At 37.0% G+C, this 17,435-nt stretch overlaps 1 protein-coding gene across 2 annotated transcripts in view; it reads right to left on the bottom strand.

Annotated features, from left to right (window-relative positions):
* Positions 1-12,254, bottom strand: part of rabgap1l (RAB GTPase activating protein 1-like) — an 87,323-nt gene extending 75,069 nt beyond the window's left edge. For both annotated transcript variants that reach the window (XM_027169915.2, XM_027169916.2), the window contains exons 1-8: positions 12,099-12,254; positions 6,662-6,844; positions 6,016-6,139; positions 5,046-5,241; positions 3,933-4,107; positions 3,182-3,342; positions 2,110-2,220; positions 957-1,023 (exon numbers count right to left, since the gene is read on the bottom strand). In XM_027169915.2, the coding sequence (XP_027025716.1) occupies positions 957-1,023; positions 2,110-2,220; positions 3,182-3,342; positions 3,933-4,107; positions 5,046-5,241; positions 6,016-6,139; positions 6,662-6,799 (972 nt within the window). In that variant the 5' untranslated portion in view covers positions 6,800-6,844; positions 12,099-12,254. The remainder of the gene's footprint in view (positions 1-956; positions 1,024-2,109; positions 2,221-3,181; positions 3,343-3,932; positions 4,108-5,045; positions 5,242-6,015; positions 6,140-6,661; positions 6,845-12,098) is intronic.
* Between the last annotated feature and the right edge of the window lie 5,181 nt (positions 12,255-17,435).

The following is a 17,435-nucleotide window of genomic DNA, read 5'->3' as shown; positions in this document are numbered from 1 at the left end:
CTAAATGGCAAACAGTAGGTCAAATTAGTACTTAAATATTAATCTGACTACATTTTCTGCCAAAAAAAAAAGTGTGTTAACATGACAAGCTGCTTTTTATTTTAGTGTTCAAGAAAAAGAAAGAGAGATAAATATTGAGGAAAAATATTACCGTCGCTCGAACAGTAATAGGAACTAACTTGCTTCACAACTTTAAACATAACTAGGTACAGATACAATTTGTCAAGTAAATTCTTTTCCTGTAACATCATGTCCTGTCTTGTTATATTCCTTATTTATGAATGCTTATCATCAAGTATTTAATTATATACATTAGTTATTTTAAAAGCCTGCAGACAAAAACGTTTATCATCGTTGACCTAATTACAATCTTTGCACTGTATGTACATTGCATTATTTTTCCTACGTCTGTTTTATTGTAATATCAGTTGAGTAACTCCCCACTTGCCAATTTTCTTGAAATTCACAAAAAAGGCTCATCAACAGCCACTAAATAAAAATGCCAAGCAGAAATTCAGACACAGTTTTGCAAAATCTAAATTTTATTCCCCGCATCGATCCCCACGAACACAACCACAGCTGATTAAGCTACACGTCTGTTTGTCTTAGCTCTCGATGCACATGCCTCCTATACTGAACTTGCTTGAGGCAATATGTTAATCTATGTTTCTAATGAATAATAAAATGTCTGTGTCTTTAAATAGCAGGTGAGGAATAGCTATTTAAAAGTGTTGCAGTATGAGAAAATATAAGGAAATCAGGATGCAAAACTGGTCCTGAGACGCAGATCAAGTGAAAGTTCCTCATGAGGTAAACAACAGACCGTCATAAAATTAAAGGACCACAAAGGAGAAGAACCACGCTAATAACCGCATATAGGGTTTATAGAACAGCAACGGAGACACTTTGAAGCCACTTAAAGAGCGAGGAGGAAGGAATCCAGTGAGTTTTCTTACCATGTCTAATAAGTGCATGTCGTTGTTCCGAACCTTCTGCCCAGGACTCAGCAACATGCCGAAACATCTGACATGATCAAAGAGAGAGTGAAACCTCCATCAATTTACATTCACACTAAAATCTGTTTTATAATAAAACACTAACAAGTGAACATAAATAAGAAAAGTCCTTCAGCAAAGCTTTGAGAACTACTTCAGTGCACCATGGCATTAATTCTACAAGTCTGTGGAACTGTACCAAAGTGATGGGGAACTTATTTCAAAAAAAGATTTCTTCAGTGAGAGTTTTGTTGTTGCTTATCGAGGACACGGTCTATCGTGTCGCTCCCGAAACGTCCAGAAGCTTGAGATCTTTCTTGAAATCTGGTGACTTTCAAGTTCATCACATATGATTTGCATTATCACAAATTATCAGATCATTCAGTGAGCCTTCATGTCTCTAAAGAGACAAGTGGAGTCTAAAGCAATTCCAGTAAAATAAATAAATGCCTCCACAGTATAACAGAGCCAATGTTCTGTTCTCTCCTTTCATTTGTCCCCACTCTGTGGAGTGAATTTGTACTGTACTTTTTCCCAGGCGAAAAGAGAGAGGAGTCTGTTGCTGTGACTTGAGTGCCACCAGGTGCCTGATGGAGGAATCACACTTTATGTGTGCAAAATCTGCCTTTTATTCATTTATTCTAAAAAAAAAAAAAAAGAGGAAGACAAAGATAGAGTAAGAGAAAATGAACATGGGAGAGAGAGAAAGAGAAGTACAAAAGTGGGGGGAAAAAAGACAAAAAAGTGAAAACTAGAAAGGAAGAAAGAAAGAAAGAAAGAAAGAAAGAAAGAGTAGGTGAGTTGGTTGAGAGAGAGAGAGAGAGAGAGAGAGAGAGAGAGAGAGAGAGAGAGAGAGAGAGAGAGAGAAAAGGGTAAAAGAGCAGAAAAGATGTCAGAGAGAGCAAATAAAAGAGAAACAGAAAAGGAAAGCATGTGGAAAGGAGAGAGAAAAAAGTGAGAGTAAAGAAAAGAGAGGAGAGAGAGTAAGGTAATGTAGAATGCATTTCACTTTCAATCTCTCCTCTTACATGCTGCTAAAACAAAGTGAGTTTTCCCTCTAGCTATACTACATTTCACTGTAGCTATATGAACAGTGTGTGTGTGTGTGTCTCACCGCTCTATTCCCAGTTCTTTGTTGGAAATCTGCTGAACTGTAACCACCACCTTCTTCTGCACACCCTGCCGTAGTTTGAAGTAGAACTTGTCTCTGTCTTTAGGAACAGGACTGCAGAAATGAGAGAAACCCAACAATATTATTTACCATGTAAAGTCGATGGTATTCGCTCGGTCACATTGAGGAAACACGGTGCCCAACAAAATGGATAAAAACTAGACAGCAGATTGTATAAAGTGTCTGTATTGCTAAGATTTTTTTTTTCTTTCTGACAAATTTTCTCACAAATCACAGTTTATTTTGATCTGTCCGTAACTAAGGCTTTTAATCTCTGTTACGTTTTCTTCTCTTTTTTCCTGCCAAAAATCTGTTCACTAACTAGTCCCAAGATTTTAAAAGATATCAAAATGGAACAAAGGTTAGATTGTTTGATCTGGACAGGCATGACATGCTTGCATACAGCTTTCTGTTTGGTTGTTAGTTTCCCCACATAGCAGCCAAATGAAGTTAAATACCGGTTAAATACCGTGGCTCAATCTGAACCAAGTAGAAATGGCTGTAACTCGTGATTATTTGCTAGACTTTGGCAGGGTCCTTTATGACCAGGCTCAGTATATTCTGAGTCTTGGGTGTTGTTATTAATAGGGAACCACATGGAACCATAAGGGGAAACTTCTTACTCTTCATTTTAACAATATTTTGGAGCAGTATTGGAAATAATGATTTACTGACTTAAAAACATGGCTGCCATGAACCGGTCAGCTTTTAGCAGGGATATACAATGAGGAAGCTAAATAGTGTGTTCCTCAAAAACAAACAAACAAGGGGAAAAGAAAAAGAAAAAAAAACAGCTGAAAATGTTATTCAAGTTGGCCACTGGGTGGCGCCATTCAAATCATATCTCATGGGTTTTAAAACCAGTGTTCATGATCCAACACGTACCTAATATTAAAATAATTACCATCACATTTAAAAAAGTAGGACATAAAACAGTAATTCTGGTTAACAAAGAATAAAGATTGAAGGAGATGCTTCTCAATAAAGAGAGAACCAACTATATAGCGGTTTTGACCTAAAGTTGCCTTTGCCGTCGTCCTCTCGCACCTCCAGGGACACGGTGAAGGTGAAGATGTCACTGTCAGGGGATTGAGGTAACGCCAACTCACGAATCTCTGTGGCAGCTCTAGAAGCACGCTTAAAAGCTGTGGAGAAGCTGTAGAGAATCCGGCTCACCTGGACAAAATAACAAAGACAGAAGATTATTTTATTTGATCTCAGCATTTTTTATGAGCCAAAACAATGAAATGTTCCAACTAGTGCATTGTTACAGGAAAATAATCAACGAGAAGGTGGAGTTACGCAGCCCAACACATTACTATACAGAAACAGATTATTTTCCTATAAAAGCATGTCCTGAAATGTTTTCTTAATCTTACACTATTTGTCAAAGATGACAATTTATTATTTATTGTTAATAATTAATAAAGGTTTTAACAATTTATTTATTATTATCTATTTATTTATGAACAATGTTTTGTCAACAATGTGTTAAACATCTGTAGAACAAGTTAGGTGCTGTTATCATTTATGTTTTGGCTAAAAACAGTTCTTTCTCTGTTTGAGCTTAAGACAAAAAGAGACCGGCCGAAAGTCCCCTTTCGTTATGATGCTCCTGTGACAAGTTAGCAACTTTGGACACAAGTGACATTCTAACCATGTTAAATAAACACCTTTTCATGAACCCATTTTTTATGAACAGGGGCAAATGTACCTAGCTTTGGTTTGAGACCTGTTCTACAGATATTGCAAGAGGGGCAACTCACAGCTTCTTTGATATGGCAGGAGAAGACATGAATCTGAAAGTCCTCAGAGCTGCGGTAGCTCTCAGTGAAGCAAAAGCAGTCATTCTCTAAGGTGCCATCATTCCCTCTGGCACAGAACAGCACTTTATAGATAGGGAAGGAGGCGATTTCAGTCCCAGTGGCCTCGTCAATGATCCTGAAGCAAAGCACACAAAACAAATAGTCAACTGTTTTACAAAATGACACAAAAATGACACTTAAATGCAACAATCCCCTACAGTTTATTTTCAGGATGTGTGAGTACGTATTCGGTTTCAGTTAGAAGTGCAAATATTAGAACCAGGCAGGAACCTGTGAAAGGAACAATTAATGGTTTCTACACAGTATTTTCACATCTCTTACTTTGATGGTGAAACAGCGGTTCTCATAACAGCTCATTATTAACCCCCTCCCACACACCCTGCTAGTTTCATCATGCTTTATCTTACAATTGGATCAAGCACACAAGCATCTAACTTGTCTATTTTCTAGCCACTTTTCAGGAAAGAAGTAACAATGAAATATATGTTAAACATTTTCTGTTTAGAACAAAAGCCGAATATCCGAATAAGGTGCTTGACCTAAATTTCAGCCCGTGACACCTTTATCTTGAGATATAAAAAACGCTCACACTTCTAAAGAACAGGAACAGGATAAAGGTTCGTTAAAGACAACTTTTTATCTGATCTTACATATCGTGTATTAGTATACTAATGTTGTCATATTAGCATATGATTATGCTGTCAGTATATCGGTACACGAGCTAAATATAATATATTTTATAATAATTAATAATCAAATTTAAAGATTAGCAATGTAAGTTTTTATGAGTCTGACCTTACAGTCAGTGCATCAATATGAGTCTCATCTTACAGTCAGGATATCTGTATACGAGTCTGGTCTTATGTAGCAAAGTAGTTTAGCACATGAATGCAGACAATATATAACTATATAGGTGTGATTTTACACTATGTCATGTCAGCAGTACAGTATATTCCTAAATATCAGTATGTGTCTGAACTTACCCCTCCTGTATGTTAGTTTATGAGCCTGATGTGTGTGTTATATGAGATGTATATCAGTGTAATGTCTTACCTCACACAGCCATCGGGATTGTTGGGTACGTGCAAGGTGATTGGAATTGGACTGGGGCTCTCGGCCCTCAGGGTGAACATTGCTTTCTGGGCTTCGGCCTCATTGCGTGGTGCCTTCACCCATGTACAGCCCAGGTAAGAGAGCTTACTGAACTGCACACTCTCCTCTTCTTGCACCAGACTACCAAATGCAGCGTCTGGAAACATGCAACAGGATAAATATCACTGGATTATTTACAGATTTGCAAAAAATAGATGACTCACTCTCGTTTGTTAATGGGAGGTTTGCCACCTATGCCAGATGTCCCAGTTTATGGTTTTGTTTATTATTTTGGCCTGGGTCACACCTGAAGCTATTAATATCAGTAGTGTTTGTTTTTCCTTTCGTTTTTATGTCCAATATATTGCCTTTTATCTTTTTCTTTCATGTGCTGTCTTACAATAGAACTTATCACCACTACAATCTCATTCATGGACTAAACAATCACCAGTTTAAATGACATTAAATCTCTATTCAGAAGGAATATTTACAAGCTAGTGAGCCCTGCACATCTTACAGATATACGTGTTTGTTTTCCCCATGGCACAAAATGTGAAATGATTATTATAAATACATGTGAAATAAAAACAAAACTACTAAGTGATCAGGAAGGAAGCTCAAGAAAAGGACACAGTAGATGGGGGTTAAAAGCCACAGTTTCAGTCAGTCACCACTTTTATTAGCAACAACAGGAACCAGTAACAATAGGAAGAGAGTTAGCAAGAATAAACTGATATTTCCTGTGCAATGAAAACTCTGTGCACAGGACACCCAAACATTTCATTAATTTATCTTCCCTCGTCTGAACAGTCAGCCACAATTTATGAAGCCTACCTGACTGCACAAACATCCTCACATCATATTCTTTGAAAAACAAGTGCATATAATTTGGGGTCTAACTGAGAGCAAGGCTAAGGTTTTGTGAACCTGCCTGTGTCTTGTGTGTACTCTCCAGTCTCCACTGGGGTCACTGTTCTCTTCTCCTGTGTCCTCAGTTCATCCTCCAGAACCTCCTCCATCGCCTTCTCCAGTTGTTCGCTTCCGTTCCAAGACATCTATGTGCACAAAACAGACCAAAGTAAACTTCTGGCCTCCTTCAGTGTTTCATTATGGTCTGCATGTGGGATGTGGTAGCTCAGTGGTTAAGGTGGTGTTTGACTACTGATCGGAAGGTCATTGGTTCGAATCCCAGGGTCCACTAAGTTGCCACTGCAGGGCCCCTGAGCAAGGCCCTTAACCCTCAATTGCTCAGGTGTATAAACTGAAATAAAAAATGTAAGTCACTCTGGATAAGAGCGTCTGCTAAATGCTGTAAATGTAAATTATGGAACAGTGTTTCATTATGGAAAAGAGTAGGTACAGCTACCATTATATATATCCGTAGTATATATATATATATATATATATATATATATATATATATATATATATATATATATATATATATATATATTTTAGGACCAAAAAAACCCCACTGTAACAGTTAAGTAGTTTGCACATTTAGCCTTTTCACAGTATATGGTCATGTTTATAGACAGTGAAAAAGCATGATGGCAACAGAAAAAGTGGTCAATCACCTTAAGCCTGGGACGTCCCTCAGAGCTGGATGGCGATCCCTCTGCCCCGTTCTGCACCAGGACAAACTCCTCGCTAGTTACCGTGGACACGGATTCAGTGGAGCCGCTCACTTTACGCAGGGACGAGCGGTCATCCATGTTAGCCAGGGACGCTCCTCCCTCGGCCCCACCTCGGATACTGCCCTGGAAAAATTGTTCATGGTAATTACTCAAGCATTAAGGCTATACTAACATAAATAGGTGTCACCCATGACCACACAACAGAGCAGCACAGGTGCGATTCCTGCACTATTCAAAAGCTCTTTCAGTGAATTGTCCATGCATGATTTTTTTTTAAAGACAAACATGTATGTCATCAAAAACCTATACACAGAAAAAATCTTTCACTTCAGATCTTTACAAAGAGCTCATTACACCTGGATGAATATCAGCCATCTCACCAGATGTTAAAACCTATAAAAGGTCTATCGTGATTATACATCAATATGAATAAAACAGAACATGTCTAATAAAGTTTATTAAAGATTCTCTACACATACGCTTGTTCATGAATTACTGTACTTTCCATTGTTTATTCTTAATTCATATTTTTGTTATTTCATACAAAACCTGCAATCATACTGTATGTGTTCACAATAAACCCTAAATGTGCACAATATTACGTCGGCAACAATGACCTGATCTTCAAGCAAAATACAAAGATTTAGAATTGCTTCTTTTTTTTTTCTTTCCCTCCCAATGAATCACAACACCGAGCTCATGTTGATGCTGAAAACCAATAATATCAGGTCACATTTCACTCCCACATCATCCCTGCCTGCGTTTGCACACAAAGCCTCTCGTCGTTCTAATTGAATTTATTCTGATTGTAGTTTTTAAATTAAATAATAACAGGAGACCTATAAATGACATTCTGTTGAAAATATCCATCTGCATGTAATTCTATTCAGAGTAAATGGAATGGTGTTTAGTGGCAACAGCACCACAAAGACTTCTGTCAGCATCCTAGCACCGTTTAATCTACTCTGCTGAAAGAAACACACTAAACGATTTTCCATCCAGATCATCCTCAAAATATAGATCAAGGCAAGAATCATTTAGTTCTATAGGATTTTTAAACTTTTAATGACCAAAGTGCTGTACATAGGTAGCTAAATCAAAGATACCTACATTTTAGAAGTTAATAAAACGCAAACCAACTGAAGTCGGGACGGGATTAGTATTACCTGAGGTAATTTTTCCGGAACTTTTTACAGAAGGTAAATGTCGCCATAATCTTTACTGACTTTAGCTCTATTCATACGGGATTAGTTCTACGTGGGGACGTGGAGGGACAAGACAGCTCAGTAAAACTAGCAGAAGTGGGAGGGGTAACTCGCTTTACGCACCACAGTAACCTCCTTGTCGTCATGTGCGTATGACGTTGCTTCCTGTTTCAAACTTTTAAACAGGACATGACGGAATTTTACCGTACATATTTACAGCGGGTCTATTCGGACGGGATTAGTATCACCTGAGGTAATTTTTCTGGACCTTTTTACAGAAGGTAAAAGTCGTCGTAATCTTTACTGACATTAGCACTATTCGGACGGGATTAGTTCTACGTGGGGACGTGGAGTAATGCAATTTTACCTCAGGACGTCTGTAATATCAATTGGCCAATTCGCACGGGACAAGACATCTCAGTAAAACTAGCAGAAGTGGGAGGGGTAACTCGCTTTACGCACCACAGTAACCTCCTTGTCGTCATGTGTGTATGACATTGCTTCCTGTTATCACGTGCGCAAACAGACAACTTGGCGCCTCCATGCATGAAAAACACATTTACAGCGGGTCTTTTCGGATGGGATTTGTATTACCTGAGGTAATTTTTCCGGACCCTTTTACAGAAGGTAAAAGTCACCGTAATCTTTACTGACATTGTCCGTAATGATTACCGAGATGGCACATTCGGACGGGACTAAAATCACAGAGAAGCTCTGGTAATAATTACTTTACGCCCACGTCCCCACGTAGAACTAATCCCGTCCGAAAAGGGCTTAACATTGTTTCATTTAACAAATAATTCAAATCATTCTCAACCTCAGTTGAATCGCAGATGTACAAAGAAATGAGTTTTAATCCATTTGATCCATCAATTGTCAAATAAATATAATATGTTGCATCCATTATGATTGTTGATTGTGTTTATTTAAAAAAAATACTTTCCTATTTAGAAAACAATGCATGTCATATCTATCTTGTTTCTGAATACTGGTCTCCCTAAAAGGTCTCCTGCTAGGATACATGCAAACAGCAAGACACTCTAAATCAATACGATCAATAATGCTGGAATTGGTTTATTTAATGTGTTACTCCATGTATTTTGTACAAACAGTTAATAGCTCCAACTTGTTTATCCTGATGCTGTTCCTGTTGTTCTGTGTAACTGCTGTAATTACCCAGACTGCCCTGATAATTAGTTTCAGTGTGCTTGTCTAGGAATAACATGCTTAACATCTATATATAAAGCGTCACAAAGTTTGAGACACCAAGAGGTTGTTTGTAAGACAGTGTAGAACGAGAGTGAATTAAAAAAAACGGCTGATATACTGTAACGACACTAGAGGCTGCGAAGTTCAATTTACCACTGCATGCTTTCTGCTGATTCTCATCTCACCGTTTCCTGTGAAAACCCAACCGGTGTCGTTTTATGTAATGTCACATCATTACACACGAAGTGTTATCCTGCAAATCAGACATCTTTTTGACTGCTGAAAACTACTCATATGCTTTTATTCTTTAGTCACAATCCTGACCCTGAAGCAGTGCCACCACGACACTGTATAGTCACCAGCACCAGGCTCAGTAAACTGGTGGTTTGTGTGACCACAGCCAGCTGTGTGTGAAAGACTCTACACAGACGCAGCTCCTGAGACACAGTCATGTGCTCTGATCACATTCAGTCAATTACAGCCTTTATAAATGTTCCAGAGCCGAAAGTGAATCCAAACACAGCAGTGCTTTGTGCCAAATGGGCCATTTCTTCATAATCACAGATTAATGGCCTGAAGGGTTTTGTTAAATCTACCACATACTGGTATCATGCTCCTTGTGGTAAATATGCTGTTTCATAATTCCAGGTTTTGTTTTTTTTTTCTCTCATCAGTGCAAACTAACCTACATTTTATTAGCACAATAAAATTAGAACAAACAAAGAGATAAAGAAATCAATCAACTGTGTTTCTTCAAGAATTAGCTCAACATTTAACATGTAATAATTCGTTAAAACCGTCTATAAAAAAAAAACACATAAAATGGGGTCTGATGTGGTGCAGAGTTACTGTAACCACCTTGAAATTGATCGCTGTCTTTTAATATCATGTAACAAAATGTTTTAATATCTTGTACTACAGCAATTACATTCTTTTACTCATTAAAGAGAAACACAGCATACATTTTAGAGTTTATAGTTACACTTAATGTTGTGAAAGGAGTGAGTAGCTGTTATAACCCATGTTTTTGCTATTGTATCATGAAAACAGAGATGTGGTAGCCCAGGGAGATTTTGCCACCAGCTTTCTCCAGACAGAACTGAGGTCAACTGTGCACGGGCAGGCAATACATTCATTGAAGTTCTGTCACACCCAGTCACCAAAGTTAAAGAGTAAAATGCTTCATGGACACCATGCCACATGCACTTTTCTCTAAGCACATGGTGCAATTTTCCAGAACCACGTAGACTTACTTAAACTGAATAAGTAGCCACACACTGACCACAATGTGTTCCTCAAACCAGTCTGCTTTGTACAGATGATGTATTCACTCTGTATTTACAACACTCCCTAAATGAAAACAAGTACTAGCATAGTACATATCAACCTTACTTTATTTCAACACAAGAATCCTTCGCTTCTCTATTTTTTTTTTTCTTCAGGGTATTGAGAAATGTGAGCCTTTTGCACTCTAAATTTGCCTCAAGATTCATCGCTCTAAATTTGTCCGATTTGTGACCCAAAAGGCAAAACAGTGGACCGTAAATTACTTGAATCCACCAAGTGCCAGTGAGATGATTCGGAGTGGAAGAACGCGTCTACATAAACACAGTACTTTTCCACCATATTCTCAACTGATTCTCACCAAAAAAATAAAACTTCACTCGATGGCAGCAAACTACATCATCTGTACCATAGGACTTCCAGTTCTCTGATTTGATCATGCTTGCTTTCTGGTGATCAACAAAATAATCCAAGCAATTATGTTGATTTACTGATGACATGTTCTAGTTGTCGGCAGTAAAGCAGATTTACGTTAATTATTTCCAAAGCATGTGAAATCTAAAACTTGAGCATATTTCACCGATCGACCGGCTCAACTTGTCAGCAATAATCAGGTCTAAATTTGTACAATTAGTTTATGATTATGATTAAGTCACAATGTATGAGATTGATCCAAATGAGAGACAATGACTTAAGATCTCCAGGTCAGATTATATGACAGCGTTCCTTTGCTTTATTCTATGAGAGACAATGACTTGAGATCTTCAGGTCAGATTACATGACCGAGATTAAAAACAAGAGTTTTTTTCTAGTTGCACCACCAATCAGCAAAAGATCCCAGGTTTTGCAGAAACCAGGTCACAAACACATTCTTTCACATTTGCCACGACTGCATTTATAGCTGTATTTTGAGCTTGGGGTCAATCCTCTGGCATCTTTAACTAACTGGTGGCTTTTACACAAGAGTCCAAGCAGCACTCACACTCTCTGTTTCTTGAGAGAAAAAAAATTGTTGCTTGTACATATTTGTGTATGTGAGACTATATTTGAATACGTGTGTCCATTTATCCAAACTAGGTCGACTAGGAACAACCAGGAACTCAGCCAAATGTGAATCTTAGTCAAATGTGATGTTAAAACTCTAACAACTTTGCAGGACAACACAATTTCAGCTAATGTTTTTAACGTACCCTGTGAAAGACTTGCTTTACTAAGGGTAAAGTAAAACAGGAAACGCGCCTTAACCGTCTATAAATATATACATCTGGTTAAACCTAAAACTTGCTAACAATGTTATGTTGTTACATGTGACAGCAACATTGTCTCACTGCTGTGGTTTAACGCACACAGTTATCTCCGAAATTACACTTTGACACAAAATATCTTAGCAACCAACCATCTATGCTAAGCTAGCTAAATAATTAGCAATAACAGAAATCGCACGAGACATGCTCAGGTATCTAAGCGCTCGTGCGTTGAGTAGCAACATGGCTAGTTAGTTTAGTGTCATAACTGGTTAGCAGTGTATAAACTGTTAGCCTGTGTTTGTTTGTTTGTTTGTTTCCTGGCTACAGCTGGACGTTAACATAAACCATGGCGGTTAGACGTAAAAAGTGTGGGCCGTGACAGCAGCATAACGTCTAACTGATGTCAAAACCTACACCGAAAGAATAACTTACTTGTTCGGAGTTTTGCGTTGAAGTGTCTGTCAGCAGTCCGGTTTATATCCAGCATCAGAAAAACGCCTTGTTTTCCTACCCATATTAGGGAATATCCCACCTCCTGGGCTGTGATTGGTTAATACTCATTAACGTTGTGTTGATTGGAAGTTAGAGCTGACACCCAATCACAATGTCAAACGCTGCATAAAATTATCAAATCCTAGATCAGGAAGCGGGATTAGTCGGAATACAGGTGGGCTGAAGTCGTGGTTTATGCTACGTCACTGGAGTGAGGCTCACTTATGAGTCAGAAAAATGCCCTCTGTAAAGTCAGAACCAAAATCACACAGGATGCTGCATATATCAACGAAAGACTTGTTTTTTTTTTGTTATAAAATAACAGTATCTTGTTTACTACACAGGTGAAAAAAGCTCCCATGGGGCTCACAGTAAATCCCACAGATTCCCTCAGAGGCACAAACTGAGGACACTAAATCAAGCAAGAAATAAGGGTTTTTTTTTTAGTGTGTATTACAGTGCAAAATTTGTTAGAATCTGATTTGTTCACGAGTCTCATGCCTAGTTATTCTTACATTTCTTACACCTTCCCATGGTGGCAAACACACACATTGACACTGGAGCTGTGAGGAAGCAATGCCACCATCTTACTGCATGTTTCTGTATTCTTAAAATTAATGAGACAAAATTAAACACTAATTAATGTACGCTAGTTAATCATGAATAATAAAATCACAAAATATTTTACTGCTGTCCCTGATTATTGGTTCAACATTAGCTCGATTTCATGAACTGTTTCATTATCTTTATTCATTATGTTGTGGTCATTTAGTCTACTTTTACTTTTGCATAGAGTTTTATCAGACAAGCTCTTTATGCCTTTTGGCAAACTCCTGTCAAGCCAAGATTTAACTAAGAATGCTGCAGAGATGGTACAGTATCAGTTTCTTTCCACAAGCCATCAGACTCCTTAATAACTAAACTGAACTGTAGCCCAACACACACACACACACACACACACACACACACACACACACACACACACACACACACACACACACACACACACACACACACACACACACACACACACCATCAGACTCCTTAATAACTGAATTGAACTGTGCTGAACACAACACACACATGCACATCAACTGTATGGACTGCAAAGACCTACACCATATACACACTCTTCCAATGTATATCCATCAAACATGCTGTTTTGCATGCTGTTTTGCATACTGTTTTTTGCTCTTTACACATGCTGTTTTACATTTCAGTGACCACATTTCACCTGACCAGTTCTCAGGTAACTGCTGCTATAACACTGTGTTCATTCCAGTATTTCTACACACACAATATTGTTGAACACACAGTATTTACACTGGTCGGCACTGTTTCTGTTTAATTTCTTTTGTGTATTGTCTTTTGTGTAATGTCTTAGATTTTTTGTTTGAACTGTTTTTTTTGTCATTTGTCCTGCACTGTCTTGTTGTCTTTTGTCTTGCACTGTTTACACCAGGTTGCACAGATGCACCTTATCTGGCCAGGACTATTTACTAAGTCTTTGTTTTATGTACAGTAGCACACTGGAGAAAAGTTGTCCCATTTCACTGTGTACTGCAACAGCTATATATACTTTTGGGTCTTGAAATGACTTCTTGACTTGACTTGACTTGACTTGACTTGACTTGACTTGACTTTATTGTCCTTCTCTCAGGTTCTCCATCACCAAACCAGTGATCTCTGGTACCTTCTGATTCACCTCCCCTGATCTGTGCCTCAACATAATTACATAATTACAAAAACTTTCTTTTTTTCTGACCTACCTTAAATAGACCTTTCTATTTCATATCCAATCATCTGAATTGACCAGTTGTTTAATTCAATACATTTAGAATAAAAAACCCTGTCAAATAAAGTTTGCATTATGGAGTATAAAAAAATACAAAGTAAACCTAAAATACAACATTATTAAATTGTGAAGGTGTTTGCGCACTTTATTTCTGAATGCACTGTATCTCAGAATACAACAGCATCACAAGTATATGTCTGGTAGTTATTTCTGGTCATATTCTACTGCAGCTGTTTTTTTTTCCTTCCAAAACATAATGATCATAATTTACTTTAAAGAAGTTAAATATGGGGTTATGTGTACAAAAATATATTCAGAATGATGAAGCAACAAATTGGCTTCAGTGAATATCACCAACTGAAACAATTTCTCTCATATTTTTTTCTATATATACACACACAAAATTCACACAGCAGACATCAGCCATTAATCAGGAGAGCTTTGTGGTGTAAGAATCCTAGATCATCCTCTCTCAATGCATTATTCTAGACAGAGCATTGGTGTAGCTTGTTTTGAAAAATGCTGATGACAAGGATGATGCTGTTTTATCATTTAGAAATTCACATTTACATTTAAATGTATGGCGTTTGGCAAACACCTTTATCCAGAGCAACGTACAAAATTATAAAAGTGAAGTCTCTATCAATGAATAAATCAACACTGGTTCACTAGGACACAGACTAATGATAACCTCAGCCTAAAACATTGTTAGAAGGAATTATAGCACTTTTTTTTTGTAAATGCATGAAACAAACAGGGGAAAAAAGTTTCAGGAACAGGTAGGTTCTTATCCGTCTCATCCACTTTGGTGCCAGAAGAAAAAAGAGTCTTGATGAATACCTACCTCTTACCCTGAGAGACAGTGGGACCAGTCAAGCAGTGCTAGTAGATCTGAGGGAGCGAGGTGCAGTGTGAGGAGCGCATAGAGCTTTAGAAATCACACTTTCACTGATCAGTCACTACTTTTCAACGTTTTAGTTATTAGTTATCTACATTGTCAGCCTGTTAGACGACAAAAAGAAAGTAAACCCAAGTATGTGAATCTATAAGCTGATTAAAGCTCCATTATAATGACACTCTTGCAGGTATTGCATGTTTATGTCCATTGCTGCAATGTTTCTTTACTGTAATCGAATTTGAATTTCACATTTTCTGTTCATATAAGGAGAATTTGATCATAAAAAACGTTTTCATTTGTATCATAGGCAAAACCCTGAGAATTAAACATCACTAGGGCACTTGAAATGATTTGGTTCATGTGAGACTTGAGGTATTATATTTAACTAACTGTGTTTTCAAAAAGTAATGGGAATGTATGCAAAGTAGTGTTGAGCCAGTCACAAACGAATCGACTCTTTGAGGCGTCTCTGTTAAGTACGGATTCACATGTATGAACAATTGGATCTTTTTTGTTGATGTAGGAAATACAGTTTGATGAAATATCACTATTTACTCTCTTTACACATAGAGAGTTCATCTGGAAAAGCAGACAAAAAGGACAATTGAGCTATAAAAATGCAACACATATCAGTGAAATGTACTAAAATTTTAATTATCTTTTTTTTTTGCCTTGCTGTTTTACACTTTCTAAATGTTCCCATCTAATCTAAAAAGACTACATGAAAATAATTTTTTTAAGTACTTGTATTGAAATGTATTAAAACATATTAATAAATTAATATGACATATTTATCCATTATAACAAAAGTTCCATTCATAACGTGTTATAATATGTAAACATGCTGTTAAAAACGTCACTAACAGGATTTGGAAATTAGAGAATTACATACTGTACAGATGAGTGCAAAAGTTTGCCTCCTACATGGCTTTTGGGGGGAAAAGGGAAGATTACCTATTTGTGTACAAAAAAAATTATTTCGTGAACGTATAAATAAAATGTGTGTATTCTCGAACAAATCCAAACAATAAGACAAAACCAACAAAAAAAGAAAACACTATGATTTGAAGTATGAAATGTGGGTGGAGTAGAATTGCAAACTTTTTTTTATATATATATAATTTGCATTTAACTGTAGGTAAACTAACTGAGTTCTGCAATTTTGACTGTATGAAATCTTCAGTCTTGTTTGCAAACAAATACTTACAAACTTTCAAATATATTAATTATAATTAGATCATGCATATGAGATGGAAATCTTTCATGGCTGTGGATTAAAGTGAAAATAAATGCCGTTTCAATGTCAAATAGCAGTGCTCAGTATGAAGGACTAAGGGTATTCGCAGTCTTTTCCACAACAATTTCACAATTATTCTACTCACAATATTTCTCTCCACCATTAGTTAGAAGAGGTTAAAACAATTAAGTCAGTAGAAAACAATAAAGATTTTTAGCACTTTTTTTCAGAAATGTCATGTTTTGAACCATAATACTGTAGAATTATTTGTATTTGGAAATATGGTCAGTGAAATGATGATATGATTTATTGATATCACAATAAACTCTGCAACAATACACAATTCTGCAATATCAAGGGCATCATTTGTACTGTAAAGTCTTAGAAAATAAGGTTCCTCAAGGGTTTCACTCAGAATCCGTCCTGAATGGAAAACCTTTTGTTACAAGGTGCTACACAAAAATATCAACACAATCTTCAAATTGAAACTTTTTATAAGCGTGCACGTCCACTATACCACTGAGTGAAACACATCTATTAATCATAAAAACTACTGTATATGATTACCCATTATTTTCCCTTGTTGTTAATTAATTTATTTTTGTTGATGTAATGGCAACAACATAATCTTTATTCTGCTGTTAATATGTACCAATTAGCAGCATGGTAAGGAAATTGTGAACTGTGATTAGATATTTTTGCAATAAAATGTCCCCTGAAAATACCCTAAAACAGTGTAACCAACAGATGACATTACGCTATTAGTCCATACGGTACTGCCGAAAAATCCTAGGCAAGTTCCCTGATGAGGATAAGAGCAAAACTATACGAATAAGAGCCACTGTTTTCCAACTTGTTCTCAAAATGCAGATTATTAATTGAAACAGCCTTGCTAACATTTTCTTTCTGGGTGATCTCATGTAACTCATTGCAAAATTCATTACAGTACAACACAATCATCCCATGCCCTCAGACTTATCATGCCATTCCCTAAAAGAATGAGTCCTTGCCCTCAGACTTATCATGCCATCTAAAAGTTGGAAAAAGATCGCCATGTTTGATTTAAGCATAGATATTGCATAGAGAAAGCTAGAAATAGTCTTTTGCTCTTATAATATTAATACTCCTTGATAAGTTGTCCTTTTATTCACCACCTTTATTTATATTTACAACTGATGTTAATACTAAAAAACATGATTTTCTAAAGCTGACACAATTCCAACAGCAGCAGATGAAATGTCATGTTGAATAGCCCTCATTCAGTAGAGACAGGAAGCCCAGATTCTAAAGATCCCCAAACTCTGGTCAAATTACTGCTTTGCTGCATTTCTGAAGCCCAAAGATTGT

Source organism: Tachysurus fulvidraco, chromosome 2, assembly GCF_022655615.1.
Source record: "Tachysurus fulvidraco isolate hzauxx_2018 chromosome 2, HZAU_PFXX_2.0, whole genome shotgun sequence".
Classification (NCBI taxonomy): domain Eukaryota; kingdom Metazoa; phylum Chordata; class Actinopteri; order Siluriformes; family Bagridae; genus Tachysurus; species Tachysurus fulvidraco.
The sequence above is the reverse complement of the archived record's forward strand: the minus strand, read 5'-3'. Positions and strand labels throughout refer to the sequence as shown.